This window comes from Pogona vitticeps, chromosome 3 (assembly GCF_051106095.1).
Source record: "Pogona vitticeps strain Pit_001003342236 chromosome 3, PviZW2.1, whole genome shotgun sequence".
NCBI classification, from domain to species: domain Eukaryota; kingdom Metazoa; phylum Chordata; class Lepidosauria; order Squamata; family Agamidae; genus Pogona; species Pogona vitticeps.
In genome coordinates, this window is record NC_135785.1 from 34,314,444 (window position 1) to 34,330,917 (window position 16,474).

General features: G+C 36.2%; 1 protein-coding gene and 1 non-coding gene across 36 annotated transcripts in view; both read right to left on the reverse strand.

Annotated features, from left to right (window-relative positions):
- Positions 1 to 403: 403 nt before the first annotated feature.
- AGFG1 (ArfGAP with FG repeats 1) overlaps positions 404 to 16,474 on the reverse strand; it is a 41,971-nt gene continuing 25,900 nt past the window's right edge. For 6 of the 35 annotated variants that reach the window (XM_020792567.3, XM_072995996.2, XM_020792563.3 and 3 more), the window contains 8 exons: positions 15,445 to 15,648; positions 12,253 to 12,433; positions 8,871 to 8,950; positions 8,232 to 8,324; positions 7,097 to 7,144; positions 4,751 to 4,906; positions 3,802 to 3,893; positions 404 to 1,112 (listed from right to left, as the gene is read on the reverse strand). In XM_020792567.3, coding sequence (XP_020648226.2) covers positions 1,053 to 1,112; positions 3,802 to 3,893; positions 4,751 to 4,906; positions 7,097 to 7,144; positions 8,232 to 8,324; positions 8,871 to 8,950; positions 12,253 to 12,433; positions 15,445 to 15,648 — 914 coding nt within the window. In that variant the 3' untranslated portion in view covers positions 404 to 1,052. The remainder of the gene's footprint in view (positions 1,113 to 3,801; positions 3,894 to 4,750; positions 4,907 to 7,096; positions 7,145 to 8,231; positions 8,325 to 8,870; positions 8,951 to 12,252; positions 12,434 to 15,444; positions 15,649 to 16,474) is intronic. The other 29 variants (XM_078389194.1, XM_078389189.1, XM_078389186.1 and 26 more) reach the window with 14 other exon arrangements.
- Positions 1,853 to 2,015, reverse strand: LOC140706300 (U1 spliceosomal RNA). The gene has a single exon (XR_012085940.1). It is a non-coding gene; the product is annotated as a U1 spliceosomal RNA (small nuclear RNA).

Genomic DNA, 16,474 nt, shown 5'->3' on the forward strand with positions numbered 1-16,474 from the left:
CATTTTATCTTGCACAGAACTAGATATGGAAAACAACTTTGCAGCAAAGGCACAGTATATCTGTATAACAGGAGAAAGTGTACAGATTAACCAAGCTACAGCTGAAGTTCTCTCTGGCTAAAATTGTTCAGTAATGATTTAAAAACAGTTTGATAAACATGTAAATTAAGAAAGAAATTAATATGAACTTCTACTGTATGAAATCAGGCTAGTCTGTATTGTACAGTTAAAACTAGGTTCATCATAATGGTGTTTTGAAATTTTATTGATTCATTAGTAGCAGCATTCTTAGATAGCAATTCATAGTATTACTGAAGCAGCCAAGAAAATACTGCATCTATTTTCGGCCTGAACCTGAAGTCATAGCAAAATTTCACAGTATAAATGTTGAAAAAGACAAACGTGCTTTTTCTAATGTTTATTTATTTTTTTTCACCTGCAAACTGTAGCAAAACATGATCAGCTTTATTATGCAGACAGGTATCCTTCTACATTATAGAGAATTTAGGCATGTATAAATAGAAGAGCTCTTTAGGAAAAAAAGAAAAACACTTTCAAGAAATGAATAAAACCTTCAGTTTTGAACTCATAACTCCCAACAGCAATGGTTAAAATAATGTAGGTCATTCATTCCAAGAGATATGACAGCACCTTAAAGAGGCTGATCTATTTCCCTCAGTAACAATTTTCACATAACAATGTGTTAAAAGTTACAAATACTGATATGCACAAATAACTAATTCCTAAGAAAAAATATGTACAGTACGGCAGCATAATGAATGTGGTATCTGCAATAACTTAATATTAGCCAATTTTAATATACATGATACCATTAACATTCTCCTGCCAATGCACAGATTAAAAGATGTTACCATACCCTGTGTTCTGCCCATTACCTGGTGTTCCTTTGTTTTAATACACAATGCAGGCTTTTTTTCCTTGAAAGAGTCATGGGTTTAAAGCTAAGGTCAGTGAAACAAGACAACAGTGCAAGAGGCGCAGAGATGTTATGTGATCACATAAGAGTTCTTTTAGATAAAGTGTCTATAAGGCTATAAGAAAGGATTGGTTGATGAGCTTCCTGTTGGATATTGCCCTGCTGGTGCACCAGCCTAGAGGAAGAAGAGAGAAAAGGGAAAGCTTTACAAAAACTAAATACATAAAGCCATAATGTGAAACACAATTGCAACAAACTGAAAGCAAATATAATTTGCATTGATTCCACCAAGTTACAAGTATATACTCATAGATTAAAAACCATCTCATACCTCAGATGTTTTAATCTCTATAGTCTTGGAAAAGTATTCAATCTGGTACAGGGATCAACTAATCTAATGCCTTTTTAAAATCAAAGATTGTTTATAACAGAGAGCAGACTGAAAGAGATTACAGTGGTGTTTCGCAAGACAATTGCCTTGCAGGACAATTAATCCGCAAGACGATGGGTTTTTGTGATCGCTGTGGCACTTCGCAAGACAATGTTTTCTATGGAGAATTTTCACAAGACGATGTTTTTCGCAAGACTTTTTTTTTTTAACCAATGCTTCGCAAGACGGTTCCCCCCCCCCCAATTGGAACACATTAATCACATAATATCTACTTTTTTCCCAAAAAAGTGGGGGAGAAAGTGTATGCTGCTGGCTTTCTAGGATCTGCCTCCTGGAAAGCCAGCAGCATACACTTTCTCCCCCACTTTTTTGGGATAAAAAAGTAGGTCTTATGTACTTAATGTGTTCCAATGGGGGGGGAACCGTCTTGCAAAGCATTGCCAATGGGGCTATGGCTGTAAATTTAAATGGTAGACGATGGTGAAAATAGCCAGGAACCAAAGGGTAAAGAGATTCTAAAAACACCAGAGAAAGCAGAAATGCAATCCCCCATTAACACAAATTATGCAGTTGAGTTCCCCCATTTGGGGAAATCATAGGGGTCAGCACACCCGAAGTGCAATGAATGAGCCTCCCCCTGGGAAAACCAGTTTCATGACCATGGTATTTCCCCTGCAAGGTATGAGTTGGAGTAGACCTTGCACCTCCTACCCCCTTCTGTGCCCTGCTCCCCCAAGGCATGGTGACCCCCTGACTGCACCTCCTGTTCAGTACAGGGCTGCACAACCCCAGTCCTGCCAGAGGACAAGACAGCTCCTCAGTGTTTTGGGGTGCCCCATGGGACCCCCATCAGGGGCTAGGTGTTCCTCTCACAACCCTCTAGTGCACAGGTATTACCAGGGGGTCACCATTTCAATGCATTCCAATGGGGAACCGTGTTTCACAAAACAATGTTTTCGCAATACAGTATAGCGATTTCCATGGAACGAATTAAAATTGCCTTGCGAGGCACCACTGTATATTTGGAGATAAATGGTCTCACTATTTTCACACCTTATACAGCCAACTCTGTTTAATATAGATCTAAACCAAGGATAAATGGGGGAGTTCTCTTTAAACATATGTGTCAACATTAAAGAGTAATTGTGTTAATTGCACATTTCTCCTATGTTTAGAATGAGTATGATCAAACTTCTTCATGATATATAGTATCACAGACAGGCTGTGCTGTTTTTCTATTTACTGCACTCAGGAACTACACCAAACTAGAACCAACACTGCAATGGTGTCTGAAATACAGTACTCCTGAACCTTCTATCGGTTCCCTAAGCCTCCATGTTGCCCTAAAACCAGCTTCTGGGAGTTCTCCAGTATTTTGGAAATAGCTGGGGGGGGGTGGTGCATGGTTGGGTGTTGTGCCAGAAATCCAGCCCTAGGGAATTTCCTAGACTTCTCAAGTCTGTTTTGGAGTAAAATGTGACAGGGTTGCCGCCTACAGGTTCTACCAACAGAAGAGATTGGCCAGCTGAACCACCTGTTTGGAGTCAGGCCATAAAAGTCAGGGATTACAGTGTGGGCCAATTTTTTCCTTAATGCAAGAAAGTTATGAGATACAAAATATCACAAGAAAGAAAAAAATTGATTTTTGTATCTCTTCAAAATCAGCTATGAAAACAATTTAGATTACAGGGATGCTTTATTTCTCCCCATAGGGGACCCAAGGCAGCTCACAACAACTAAAAATAAAATTAAAAGAACAAACAACAGTATTAGAAATACCTCACTTTTACAACTGTTCTGGTGCTACCATCCCAAATTCACTGTTATGACCTCTGTGACTAGTAATGTAAACCGACATATTTACATCACCAAGCAGCAAAAGAACACAGGGGTAAGAGAGAAGACAGTAGAGGTTTGTGAGGAGCACCTAGAAAACAATTCAGTGAGAGGGAATGGTGTCAAGAACAAAGTGGACAGTAGAGTTTGGCGGAGACTATTCAGCAAGGGAGCTAGACAGAAGAGGTGTGACAGAGAAGACGACAAGGAAATCAGAGAGAAGCAACCAACAAGCAAGCAACAAGCAATTGAGACAAGATGTGAAGGAGAAATGATAAGAGAGCAGACACATCTTTTATAAGGCATGAACATTGTCCAAGAATCAAAGTCCTCTTTTAATATTGAGCGTATTGGCATATGACTTACAAAAGACTCATCTTGCAATCATTGTCACATAACTAATTAGGCTGCTAGGTTTAGGTATCCATTGTATTATATTTTTGGGGTAGGGTTTATATTACAAGCATCCTGAAAAATCATACTAGGGTTTATTTTCAGGTTAGGTTTTATTTTTGGGGAAACAGTAGTATGTAAATGGTCCCTCCAATGTTGTTTTCTACTGAATACATGAACTGAAGTCTATATTGCAAAAAACCTCTAAATCTGAAAGACTTCCAGATCTTTCAGAATCACTTACCATAAAAGGATTACTAGATACTCCAACAGCTGTAACTTGCCCAAATGGAGTTACTACTGGTTTTGCCTGTCCAAATGCAGCAAATCCTGCACCTTTGTAACAGAACATCAGAAATTAGCATTAGACTGGTAGTGAAGTACCACACCACACAATTAAGTTTTGTTAAAAAACTGTTTTACCTCAACCAATATAATGGGTTCAGATCCCATATCATCATGTTCCGTATAACAAAGAAACAGAACATCAGTATCCCACTTTAACAAAATTAAAACCGGTAACACATTTCAGGATAAAAATTTATCCTTATTCAATCATCTGTGTTACAGATACTTGAAGGATAAACATTCAGGCCTAACTGCAACATAAATTTACTAGAATGAAAATTATCAACATTACAGTAGGAATGGATCACACCACTGCACAAGCAATAGCACAAGCAGCACTGCAATCATGTGACCCACATTGTTCAATCACTTATGCAACAGAAACTGTACTGTACAACACCCTGATGTCTACTCTAATATACAGCTGTTTGTACAGTAAAATGTGTACTAGTGGTACAAACATCCTTGGATATAGATGGCAGGCTATCTTCCCTTTTAAAATGTAAACAAAAATCTCCAATAAATTCTCTATGCGTGCTAAGTAGCAATTTAGCTGGGATTGTTAGCTCTTTTCTAGTACCAAAGATAATTCACATCAACAGTTATTCTTGTGCTGAAGGAACAACTGAGGAAAACAGAGTTTAAAATACAGTCCTGATCAGATAACTTCTTCCCACTATCCAATTACATCTTGAGGCTAAACCACAACATTTAATTGATCAGCCAAAATTATTATACAGTATAGGCAAGATGATTTTAACATTAATAGAGAAATCAGAAAGATGTGATTAAGTTACTACAGTACTCCCATCTGTTGAAACAAAATGAAATGGACAAGTAATTACCATTAGCTTGCTGGGTGAAAGCCGCCTGAGGAAAGGCTGCCTGGGGTGGAAATGAAGGCTGTTGGAAGTTGCCACTAAAGCTAGTAGGAAGACTATATGAGGCAGTTGTTCCAAATCCTGCAGGCATACTCATGGATGCTGTGCCAAATGTCGCTGCTGACAAGGGAAACAAGCACTCAATTACTTTGAAAAGTGTTCTATCCCTGCTATGAAATCACACTAGCTTTTTTACAGAATCCCTTATGAAGCAGTCAATCATGTGACTAGCTTTAAAAACATTGATCTTTAGGACTTTCTAGGAACACAGCAAAAGCCCTGTTTGGTTAGACCCTTTTGACCAATGTAGTATTTGCTAGTATCTCTTCCAAATTTCCCAAGGTTTTCCACATATCTTTCTCAGAGCAGACATCACAAGTCACAATTAACCATCAACTATCATTATCAGTGATTTTCTGTGTACAATAATATTCAAGTGGGGCAGGAGGCAATATTTAATTTCATGAATTTATTTATTTATTTATTAAATTTATACCCCGCCCATCTAGACTGAAGTCTACTCTGGGCGGCTAACAATAATAAACAGAATAAAAACAATATAATAAAATAAAAAAACAACAACAGAATATATTTAAGATGGGAAAAATAGTCAAGTGATTGAATATTTGAATGTCATTGAACGATTTAACTCACTAGTTTAAGAGTGTTTTCAGAAATAATTTACTGCAGTGCTGCAGTCAAACCTTTGCTTACAACCTGAGTTTGATCCCAACGGGTTCAGAATGCCAGCTCAAGGTTGACTCAGCCTTCCATTCTTCAAAAACTGGTAAAATGAGTACTCAGTTCACTAGGGGCAGAGTGTTCATTGCATAATTATGTTGTAAACCACACAGAGAGTGCTCTAGCACTACCGTGTGGTTTATAAGTTGAAACAACAATAACAGCATTATAGCAGCTTTTACTAAACAGTCCAGTTCTGTCCAATTTAAAGCAGCAGTCCCATTTTACAACTGATCAACATACTCAATGCAACTGTTTGAGGGGGTAGTTGGGGCTCTTCTTTTAAAGGAAGATTGTTGTTTAATAAATCTGCACAATCTCCCTTTGGCTCATGAAATTAGTTCAAATATTCTTGCTGGGTTGTGAGACAAATATAGCTCAACAGCATTGCTACATATTACCGTATTTTTCCATGTATAAGACTATATTTTTGTCTAAAATCTTTAGACTAAAAATTGAGGGTCGTCTTATACACTGGTTCTTAACCTTGGGCTACTCAGGAGTTTTGGACTGCAACTCCCAGAAGCCTTCACCACCAGCTGTCCTGACTGGGGTTTCTGGGAGTTGCAGTTTAAAAGCATCCGAGTAACAAAAGGTTAAGAACCACTGGTCTTATACACGGAAGTAAGCTGAGGAGAGAAAAACCAAGCGGAGGGGAAAGCAGGGATAAAAGCGATCCTGCAGTGCTTTGATCTCTTTTCCCCTACACTTGCTAAGCCCCACTTAGATTTCTTAATTTTGGGTTAGAAAAGTGGGGGGCATCTTATACATGGGGGCATCTTATATACTGAAAAATACGGTAAGTAGTGTAAGCAATTAAGCTTTTTTAAAGATAATATTATTAGTTACGTTAATAATCTGATATTTCTAGAGGATTATATTACTGGAAAATCTATTACTTTTTTTCCACTCATGCTACGTACCCCTACCCTGCTGTAGAGAACTGGCACAGTCTTAATTCTATTTTACCATATTCCTCAGACATTAGTTATGGCTAGCTAGAAAAGATATGGCATAAGAGTGTTAAAGTAATTCTAAAACAGAGGCGCAGATGAATATAAAAATAGACACGATACAGATAGTTCACCAACAGAACTTACAGAAGCTTCTATTAGCAGGGAGGATACTTAACAGTGAAACCTGCTAAAATAGCAAACCCAAACACATTGTGACAATATACAATGGTTTGGTATGTATTAGTTTCACTTTAGCTACTATGAACACAAACTTCAAAACTCACTTTTTAAGCATCTACTAATGTGACCATGGAGGTAAGACATAGTAACAATTTTAGCTCACAATCCTAAGCACACTTCTTTGACAGCAAATCCTGAGGAAAATAATGTACTTCTCAGCATATATGTTTAGGATTGATGCATAAATCTTAAATTTTCGTTAAGTAATGTCAACATATATGAAGTAAATCACCTTCCATGCCCACTCCATTCCAAATTATGGAAGAAGGGTTGAAAAAGTTGTACATGCAGAGGAATCAGTGACTGGCAGTACATTTTCACAAGCAAAAGAACAGTTAGCCACATGGAACTTATATAAAATGTGGCCACCTACCAAAGTGAGCCTGAGGAAACATGTGAGAATGCATTGCTCCTGAAAGGCCTTTTGAGAAGTCACAAAGAGACCAGACATTGTCATATCAATTATAAACATCTTCTCAAAAATATTTTTACATCCTAAAACAGAACATATTTAAATGCCTTCTAAAAACTTCAAAACAAAATTTGGGTATTATTTTGCTGCTCTCTTTAGGGGCCCCAGATATGGGTATCTTTTAACAGAACACATTAATACAGACACTATTCAAGTTTTACAAAGCATAAGGGCCAAAATAAATCAGAGCTAAAGAAAGACAGTATTTACTTTTTAATATATACACTGTAGTCCTTAAGAGAAATCTAAAATACAGTATTAGAAGTGTACTAAAACCAGTGTGTCTAAAGTAAAAATACATTGCTAAATAGATTTCTCCTTCAAAAAAGTATGAAGGAAAAGATTTTTATTTGAAACTATCAGAGTGGATTTTTTAAAATTGATTTTTAAAATTTTAATTGTGATTTAAATCAATTTGATTTTTAAGAAAGCACAATTTTCATCCACCCTGGAACCTATGCACATAATCTGTTTTTGACTGTTTGATCCACATGACTAAATCTACAGTGGTGCCTTGCATAACGAGCGGCCTCTTTAATGATGACTCCGCATAGCGATGCGGATTTTGCGATGTTCTAAATGGGAAAACCGGTAAGCATTTCACTGCGATGTTTTAGAAACAGCTGATCGGCGGTTCCAAAATGGCTGCCGGAAGAAAAAAATGGCCGCCCGCAGCATTTTCGCACCCTTTCCCTCGCATACCGGGCGGCGAAAATGGCAGCCGTATGGGGGATTTCCACATAGCGGTGAGTTTATCCCCCATAGGAATGCATTGAAGGGGTTTCAATGCGTTCCTATGGGGTTTTTTGTTTCGGATAGCAACAATTCCGGATAGCAACGATTTATCTGGAACAGATTATCATCGCTATGCAGGGCACCACTGTAGTAACAGTAACCAAATTAAGCATTTTATTCCATGAGAGAGAATGACTATTTCGAATATTAGTCTACCTACAGTTAGAAATTGAAAATTACAAAAAATAAAAACATCAATTGCTATCAAACAAAACTGCATAGCATGGTTTCTTTTTCTAACCTGATGGTCCTCTGTTATTGGTTTGGAATGGATTCGTTGAAGGAGCTATGGCAGCTACAGGGGCAGCCACGAAAGGATTTGTGGACGATGCTGCTGAAAAATGAAGCATTGACATAATAAAAACACTATACATCCTCAGACTGCCTAGCAAAACAACAACACTGTATCATAATTGAGTTTAAGCTATCGGAGAGCCAGTTTATATAATCATACCTCAGCTTAATAAGACAAGATATGAATGAGCCTTTTTTTTTGTTCATCCTCTGCATGAACTACATATAAATCAGGAATTCACTAGTCTCCTATGTTATATGAAGTGGAAACCTATGGTTACCAGCTTCTAAACAAGCCAGGATATTAAACCAATGTCAATCTATCCTGACTTGTTCTGAAACAACAGCTTCCTGGTTTATCTGAAACAGTAAAGGGGCTACATGTGTGGGCAAAAGAGCTAATTATTTCTCACTTAAGCTGGTGCAGAATCCTCTGAATGCTTCAGTATTTTTGCTAGAATAAAGAGTGCTATGTAAATAAATATAGTTTGCCTTCTGATGTAATACAGGACAAGCAATATTAGAGGAAATTAGTACCCCGAGTAAACATATCTCTCAAGCACAAATTAATATGATTATTTAGTACCTCCATATTGACCAGGAACATTTGATGATGCAGGCTGTGTATGTGTATTAGCACCCACTGGCACTGTTCCAAAAGCATTGCTGAAAATAATTCATATTAAGCAACATTAGAGCCAATTACTTACATACCTACAGCTAATCACTTTATTTGAAACCACCTTTTGAAGAACTGTATTCTGTTCCCGCTCTCCCCACACTGACCACTGGCCCTAGCTTTCATTATATGTCTGATAAGTTTCCTTTGCCTGGCTCACTGAAAAAAAAATACTGACTTTGTTTTTTGTACATTTGTGTATGTGTATTCACGGGAATTCTGCTAGAAAATACATTTCTTTTATTGACAAAGCACATATGTTATGATCATACTGCACAATGATATTCTTAATGTGACTTACAAAAACAAACACTATTGTTTTTCATTTTATTGACCATTTAATTTACAATCCATTACATCTCCTCATTATTTTAACTCATTAGCAGTTTCAGTTCAACAGTACTATTATATGATCATCTTCTCTGTTCATTAGGTTAACTTAATAATGCTGCCTCGCCTGCATCTATCTGCTGCCCATCAGGCTGTCTTTCAGTGAGATACTCTGACCATTGTACTTGGACTTTGTTGCACTGTTCAATGCAACATCATGTGAACTCTGAGTTTTTTGACTGTTAGATATGTTCTCAGGATAACCTAAAGCAATCATTGATGAAGACTGAATAAAGTAAGTGCACAAGCAGGACTGTCAAGTTGTGAATTTTTTAATATATAAAGTGTTAAAATAGTTAAGGGAGGCATGGAAGAAGCAGCCTTGATAATCAAAGATCTTTTAAAATCAAGGCTTGAACAATGGTTTACTAACATCATTTCAAAACATGTGGCTAGCTCCAACCAAGCCAGGTCACTCTATCATAAAAATCCTGACAGTTGAACTTGTTTTCCAAATGATGAGCAGACATGGATATGGTATGCAGATTTTTCTTTAAAATTAGAATAGTCTGACTTTCCAGGTTTCTGGGAGTTTAGATTTTTTTTATGTTACTGACTTTGTTCCTGCAGACCTTGTAAAATTTTCAGTCATAACAAAATGGCAACTTGCCAAATTTTCAGATATAAACCATTGGAATTATAACACGTGCTAGAATAATTGGATTTCCTATTGAATTTTTTTTCTTGATTCTCCAGGCTTTTGGAACTTCATTGCCCTGAAGAAAAGACTGTTTATAACTGATTAAGGGACAATAAAGATATAAATAGCGGTCAGAAAAGAGCCAGGGCAAGGAGCAAAGGATGCCAGAAAAACACCATTAGAGAGGAGAAAATTCTGTTGGGGGTGTAAGATTTTTTCATATATGGTGCTGTGATTTAATAATTCATTACGTTCTAGTCTAGTCTTTTAATTACAGAGTTTGTTAAGATATTTTCATAGATCTGATCTAATTGAGATATGAACTTTTATAACTTAGAATATAGTTCTCTGGAGTCTATAGTTCTGTAGGACTCTTAGGAAGAGGTTCATGTGTCAGTTTATCTGATCTGACAGGATTGTAATTGGATATTAAGACAATAGTCATGAATGCACAAGAATTACATAATTTGAATGGTGACAATGAAGAAATCAAACTGTGAAAAAAGTTTTGTACTTTGCCTAAATCATCAATTCAAATGGAGATGCAGCCAAAACAATCAGTAGAAGACTAAAATGTGGAAGGGTATCTATTAAACTAGAAAATATCTCTAATGTAAGAATATGCCATTAGAGATTAAGGCCAAATTCATCCATCCTTTGCTGTTCCAAATTATGATGTATGGATGCAAAAACTGAAACTGACAGGGAATATAGACTCATTTAAAATGTGGTGCTGGAAGAAAGCTTTAAAGATATCACGAATCACAAGAAAAAAATGAAGGGGTTCTAGATCAGAAGCCTGACATTTTTAAGGTAAAATTTTTGAAGGAAGTCTATCATGCTTGGAACAAATCATGAGGAGACAAGACAATAAAACTGAAGATATTCTTGCAAACTAAACACTATAGCTTCCATTTTTCAGTCAACGCTTTCCTCTTTTCCTACTGCCTGACACTTTCCCTCACATTACTGATTGAATCAGAATCCAATTTGAAGTGCTGAACTGGCATTTGAGCCGAGTATGGGGATCCAGGCATGGCCCTAAAAGCAATCACTTCAAAACACAGAAGTCAAAAGCTAATGTAGTGGTGCCTCGCACAACAAGTGCCTCACACAACGATGAATTCACACAACAATGCCTTTTTCTGTCAAATCTGCTGCCTCACACAGCGATGTTTCCTATGGGGGATTTTCACACAACGATCTCCCTTTTCACTCCTGTAAAAGTGTCTTACCATCCAATGGTTTCCAATGGAGAAAATTCAAAAAATCATCATAAATTAATGAAGTGTCAGAACAACACCAAAATCAGTTTGCATAGGTTTCAGGAGGTGGACTAACCATTGCAATCATTTAAAACAGCTTCCAAACATTGTAAGACACTTTTACAGGAGCGAAAAAGGACTTCGCAAAGCCATTGAAATGTATTGAGTCGGCTTCAATACATTCCAATGAAGGAAACATTGTTTCACACAGCGATGTTTCCTATGGGGATTTTCACTCAGCGATGTCAATCCGTTCCAATTGGAACGGATTAACCGGTTTTCAATGCATTCCTATGAGAAATGGTGTTTCACAGAACGATGTTTCACACAACGTTGATTTTTTTGGAACCAATTAACATCGTTGTGTGAGGCACCACTGTACTACAAATGAAGTCCTTCAGTAGCCAAAAATGTGCTCAACAATAAGGCAAAAGGAACATAGCTAAGATACAAAGCAGGAATCTAAACTTTCAGTTAAGTATTTAATTTCTTTTGACATGTCTAATACCAAACTTTGTAAAAGATTTAAGTTAAATTATATGGCATTAAAACCAATGTGAAACATTAATGCACATGACTTCTCATTAAAAATAAGTTAACTCATTGAAAACGCAGAAGCACTGCCTCCAACCCCTTTCGAGTATATTTGTTTCTATTTTATTCTCCAACCTCTAGTTGGCAAAATTTATAGTAAAATTTGAACTTTCAGTTTTAGTAAACCATGTTGTTTCCATATATATCCACTCCATGCAATATATTCAGTGTGGTAAATAACCCTTCACATGTTAGGCTATAGCTTCCATCATCCCTGACAATTGGCCATTATGGTTGGGGCTGATGGGGGCTGGAGTCCAACATCATCTGTCAGGGCAGAGATTTCCTAGCCCTATCATAACCAACTCTGCCATTTTTAAACTGTGGCCTTTCAGAAAGTTTTCCACTTTCTGTTTGTAAACACAACTGGTTTACATTGATGTCTATCAAGAAAGAGTACCTGCTAACATTACTGGTGGAAGTATATGCATTACTAGAGGTTGCTGTGGAGCTGAACACACTGTCTAATTCTGCTAGAGCTGCATACTTGTCTGAAGATGTACTTGTCTGATTTGGGGCTGACACGGTAGGACCTGCTGGTGCCGGACTGGCAGAAAAGCCACTTCCCTGCTCACTACCACCTGGGGGGAAAAAGCAGATTAAAAATTCACATAAGATTTTCAGAATAAAATACAATGGTAGATATTATATTTTATTGGATAATTTACTGTTACTTTCCCCCACACTTCCCTCTTGTTCCTTCTCCAAATACAAGGCCATACTCTCAATAAACATTTTACCACAGTGAACAATTTGTTCATCTCATTTTCTGGAATGTGAATAAAGAAAGACAGTGGGCAGGAGAGCTTTCTTGTTTTCTTCCTTGATACCTCACAATTATAGTTAGCCCTACATAAATAAACCCAACACACCTATACTGAATATTTATAAATAGCCAAACAAGTATAACATAGAACCAGCACATGTATTATGCCTGCAATAGAGATGCTTGCTTTCTTTAATTCATATGAAGCAGATTACCAAAGAGACAAATTTACAAATTTATCTCTTTGTTACTGCAGGAAGAACAAATACTGTGATGAGTAACAACAACAAAAGTATTTCTAACAATGTGAAGAAGTGCTGTAAATGAGTCACTTGAAACAAGGCATGTGCCATTTCAAGCAGCTTTTATGGCATGAATAAGTGAACAATAATTATGGGCATGAGTGTCTAGAAAATGATTGCAAAAAATACACTAAGAAGTGTGGGTGTCAAAGAAAAATACTTGGTTTCCATTCATACTATGCTTCCAAAAGGTTTTTTTTTAAGTTCTATTTTAGGGTATGAGAAGAAATATTGCCTGTTAAATGCATGTTGAAGAGATACATGCTTTTGGCTTTAGAAGAGCTAGCCATGTTCTTTTATTTATTTATTTTCTTTTGTTTTTGCTTGTAATACTTCTGGCTCTGTATCTACCTAACAGAACTAAACCAAGCTATTTAATCAAATTAATTGCTTAGAGTAACCCCAAATAGCTCAACGTAATTATTCTACAAGATTAAACTTGTAAGAGCATCAAATTTTAAGGAGTGTAGTAACCACTTTTACTTAATAAGCTACTATTTTGTAAATTATGGTAATTAAACACTGCACAAATTTCAAATATACCTTAAAGTCAGCAGATGGCAAATTCCTATAATTACTGTCCAGGGACTTAACAAGATCTTAAAAAGGAGTGAAATGAGGTATATATATATATTTACTTATAGTTACAAGGCTTTTTAGTAGCTAAGAGGAAAATAAGTCTTTTCTGATTTAGGTTTCTAATGGCAAGAGCAAAATAGCATTAGATGCAAGACTGAAAATAGTTTAAAATGTTGTCTATATTACCTACACATACAATTTTTAGATCACTCCATACTTATAGACCTGTTTCAATGTTTTATTACTTTTGTTACATATTTTGATTATAACTGACTCATAAAACAAAGAATGGTAGAACTGTGCAATGGAACCTCACAATATCACTGATTTTAAAGGGATCTATAGTTATAAGTTAATGAAAAGTGAACCATTCAGAAATAAATGTTAAACATTCAACTCTAAATCCAAATTCAGATTACGTTCCTGCTTGATATATCATAAAATCTTATAATGGAATAGCACTGCCAAGAATTCTTTAAGTGCCAAGAAGGCCATGGCCAACCTATCCCTACACCCAAGACCTGCTGCTTATTTATATATTTCATTTACAATCCCCAGGAATAAGCTACTCTCAGTACAGATTAACATTAAAATTACAACAAAACAAATTCAGAACTATTAATGTGAATGGGAAGCAGGTGAGGAAAGACTAATAATGAAAATTGCCCTGAGTTCCTTGAAGGTGCTGTGACACTGCCCAGTTCTGCATGCAGTCTATTATGGTTCCAACTATTCTGAGAATATTTACTATAATCACTCTACAAGAAGCATAATCTAGAGCATTATACTATATAAAACCAACTAGTCATGTATCTGTGAACATTATAGACTTTCTGCCTTAAGTGATTATTTAATAGTTTTTGTGTACAAGAGCTCTACTTTCTTAACTCTTAGAAGATATTTGACTAGATCAGCATTTCTCAATGGGGGTCATATGGCCCCCTGGGGGACCCTGGCACATTTGAAGGGGGATGAAGATTGGAAATTACTCTTCACACACTACCTCATAAGGTTTCTTATGCAACTTATACAATTATGATTTGGTCTATATTTCTTTTATATTGTGTTTATGGCGGGGCCAAAAAAAAGGTTGAAAATGGCTTGACTAGATGGACAACTCTAAAATTTCATAACATTTTGCTTTGTATGCAGGGAGACACAGATGGTTGCATCAACCCCCAAATCAATGTCAATTACAAAATAATGGTAGAAACTTGTTTATAGTTATTTAAATTAAACTATGTAACTCACCACAGTGGAGAGCTACTAACTAAAAAGGCATCAGTCATATCATGAGGCACATGCCTAATGAATGCAACAGGTGCCTCATTAGTTAGCAACAATTTGTTACAGTGAGTTACACAATCTACCACACAGTCATTTTTGTTGCATCATATCCTATGTTAATGCCAATTACAAGATACTTTTTGTACTTATAAGGGGGCTTGTACCATGCACTATAAACATATGAAAGATTTTAAAAACAGACAGAATAGAGTAAAATCTATTTTTATAATTCTTTTGATGCCTATGTTTCTGTAGTAGAATCACCAACAGTTGATGAAGTACGTGACAGTTTACCTACACTCAAGTTTCTTTGGAAGCATTGTCACTAATTATAGACCATATAAGTTATTAACAAACACAGTCTCAGATGCCTTGATACAATAACTCATAAAATATTGACACTACGGAGTCTAATATGAAAGAAAGTACTGAACATGCCAGGGAACAACACATTAAAGTACTGTTTTTCTTTTCATCAGATCCACTATGTCTCCATTACTGCTAGTGGAATATATCTACATACACTATGCAACTGGTGTTGACAGTTTATATATTGTGAAGCATTAAGAACTTCACCAAATCTACTGCAACATTAAAGAGCATAAGTACTGCCATGACAAATAGTGTAAGAAACAGGTCAAAGAATAAGAACTAGTACCTTGCCCTGTGCTGAAGATATTATCTAAATTAGCAAGAGCTGCATATTTATCTGCTGACTGGAGATTCGGTTTATTCACTGCAGTTTTACTGGCTGCAGTTGTGTTGCTCTGAGAAGCACTGAAGGCTCCAAAATCAGCACTGGAGGATTTGGGGAAGTTATCAAAATGTGCAAAGTTAGCATTCATTGATCCAGCGCTTCCACCTGTAACAAGATAAGTTAAACATGATGGATACTTAAAACATTTAATGAATTTCTCTGTAAATGCTACTGCTGATTGTATATGTTAAAAGGTGATGTACTTTAAGAAGGTTCCTATAGTTTTAATTTGTTAAAATGGGTGCAGAGTCCTAGAAGAGCAGCTGTTTTAACAAAGGTAGCTTCAATTATTGACAAAAATGGCACACTCACTTTAAGCTTCTATCTCCCTTTGCAAATTTAAACTGAAAGTAAACAGGAATTCCCTTTATAACAATTATCTGACTATCCCCAGTAACAGTGAAATGTCTTTAAACAAGCACATAAAGATAGATAAATAGACATTAAGTTTCCTTAGGATTTTGAGTGATACTTGAACTACCATTGTACACAGGGATTATTGTTGTGTGCATTCTAAACTTTAAAGAATGAAGAGCAACAGAAAATACCATGTCACATTTTAAAGTTAATACTCCCTACCAGCACCTGCAGCAATAATGTATTTTAATATTTTCAAATTTAAAATGGGAAAGTTTTTATATACTAAATATACCTGCTACAGTATATTTAGTTCTTAACTTACAGAAGATTCTCTGATCAACATCTGAATAACAACTCTTAAGACATATAGCCCAATTTATTGTAAAAAACACTATGTCTTGGACAATACAATTTCCGAAAGAGTTTAAAAAACCAGTTTGTTTGTATGATTTTCTCAGAAGATTATAACAGAATGAACATTTTTGAGCACTGGCACCTGAGAATGGCAAAAGCTACAAGTAACCCTGCTATGAAATAGGTATCTTAATACTGTATTAAGAAATTCTCATGA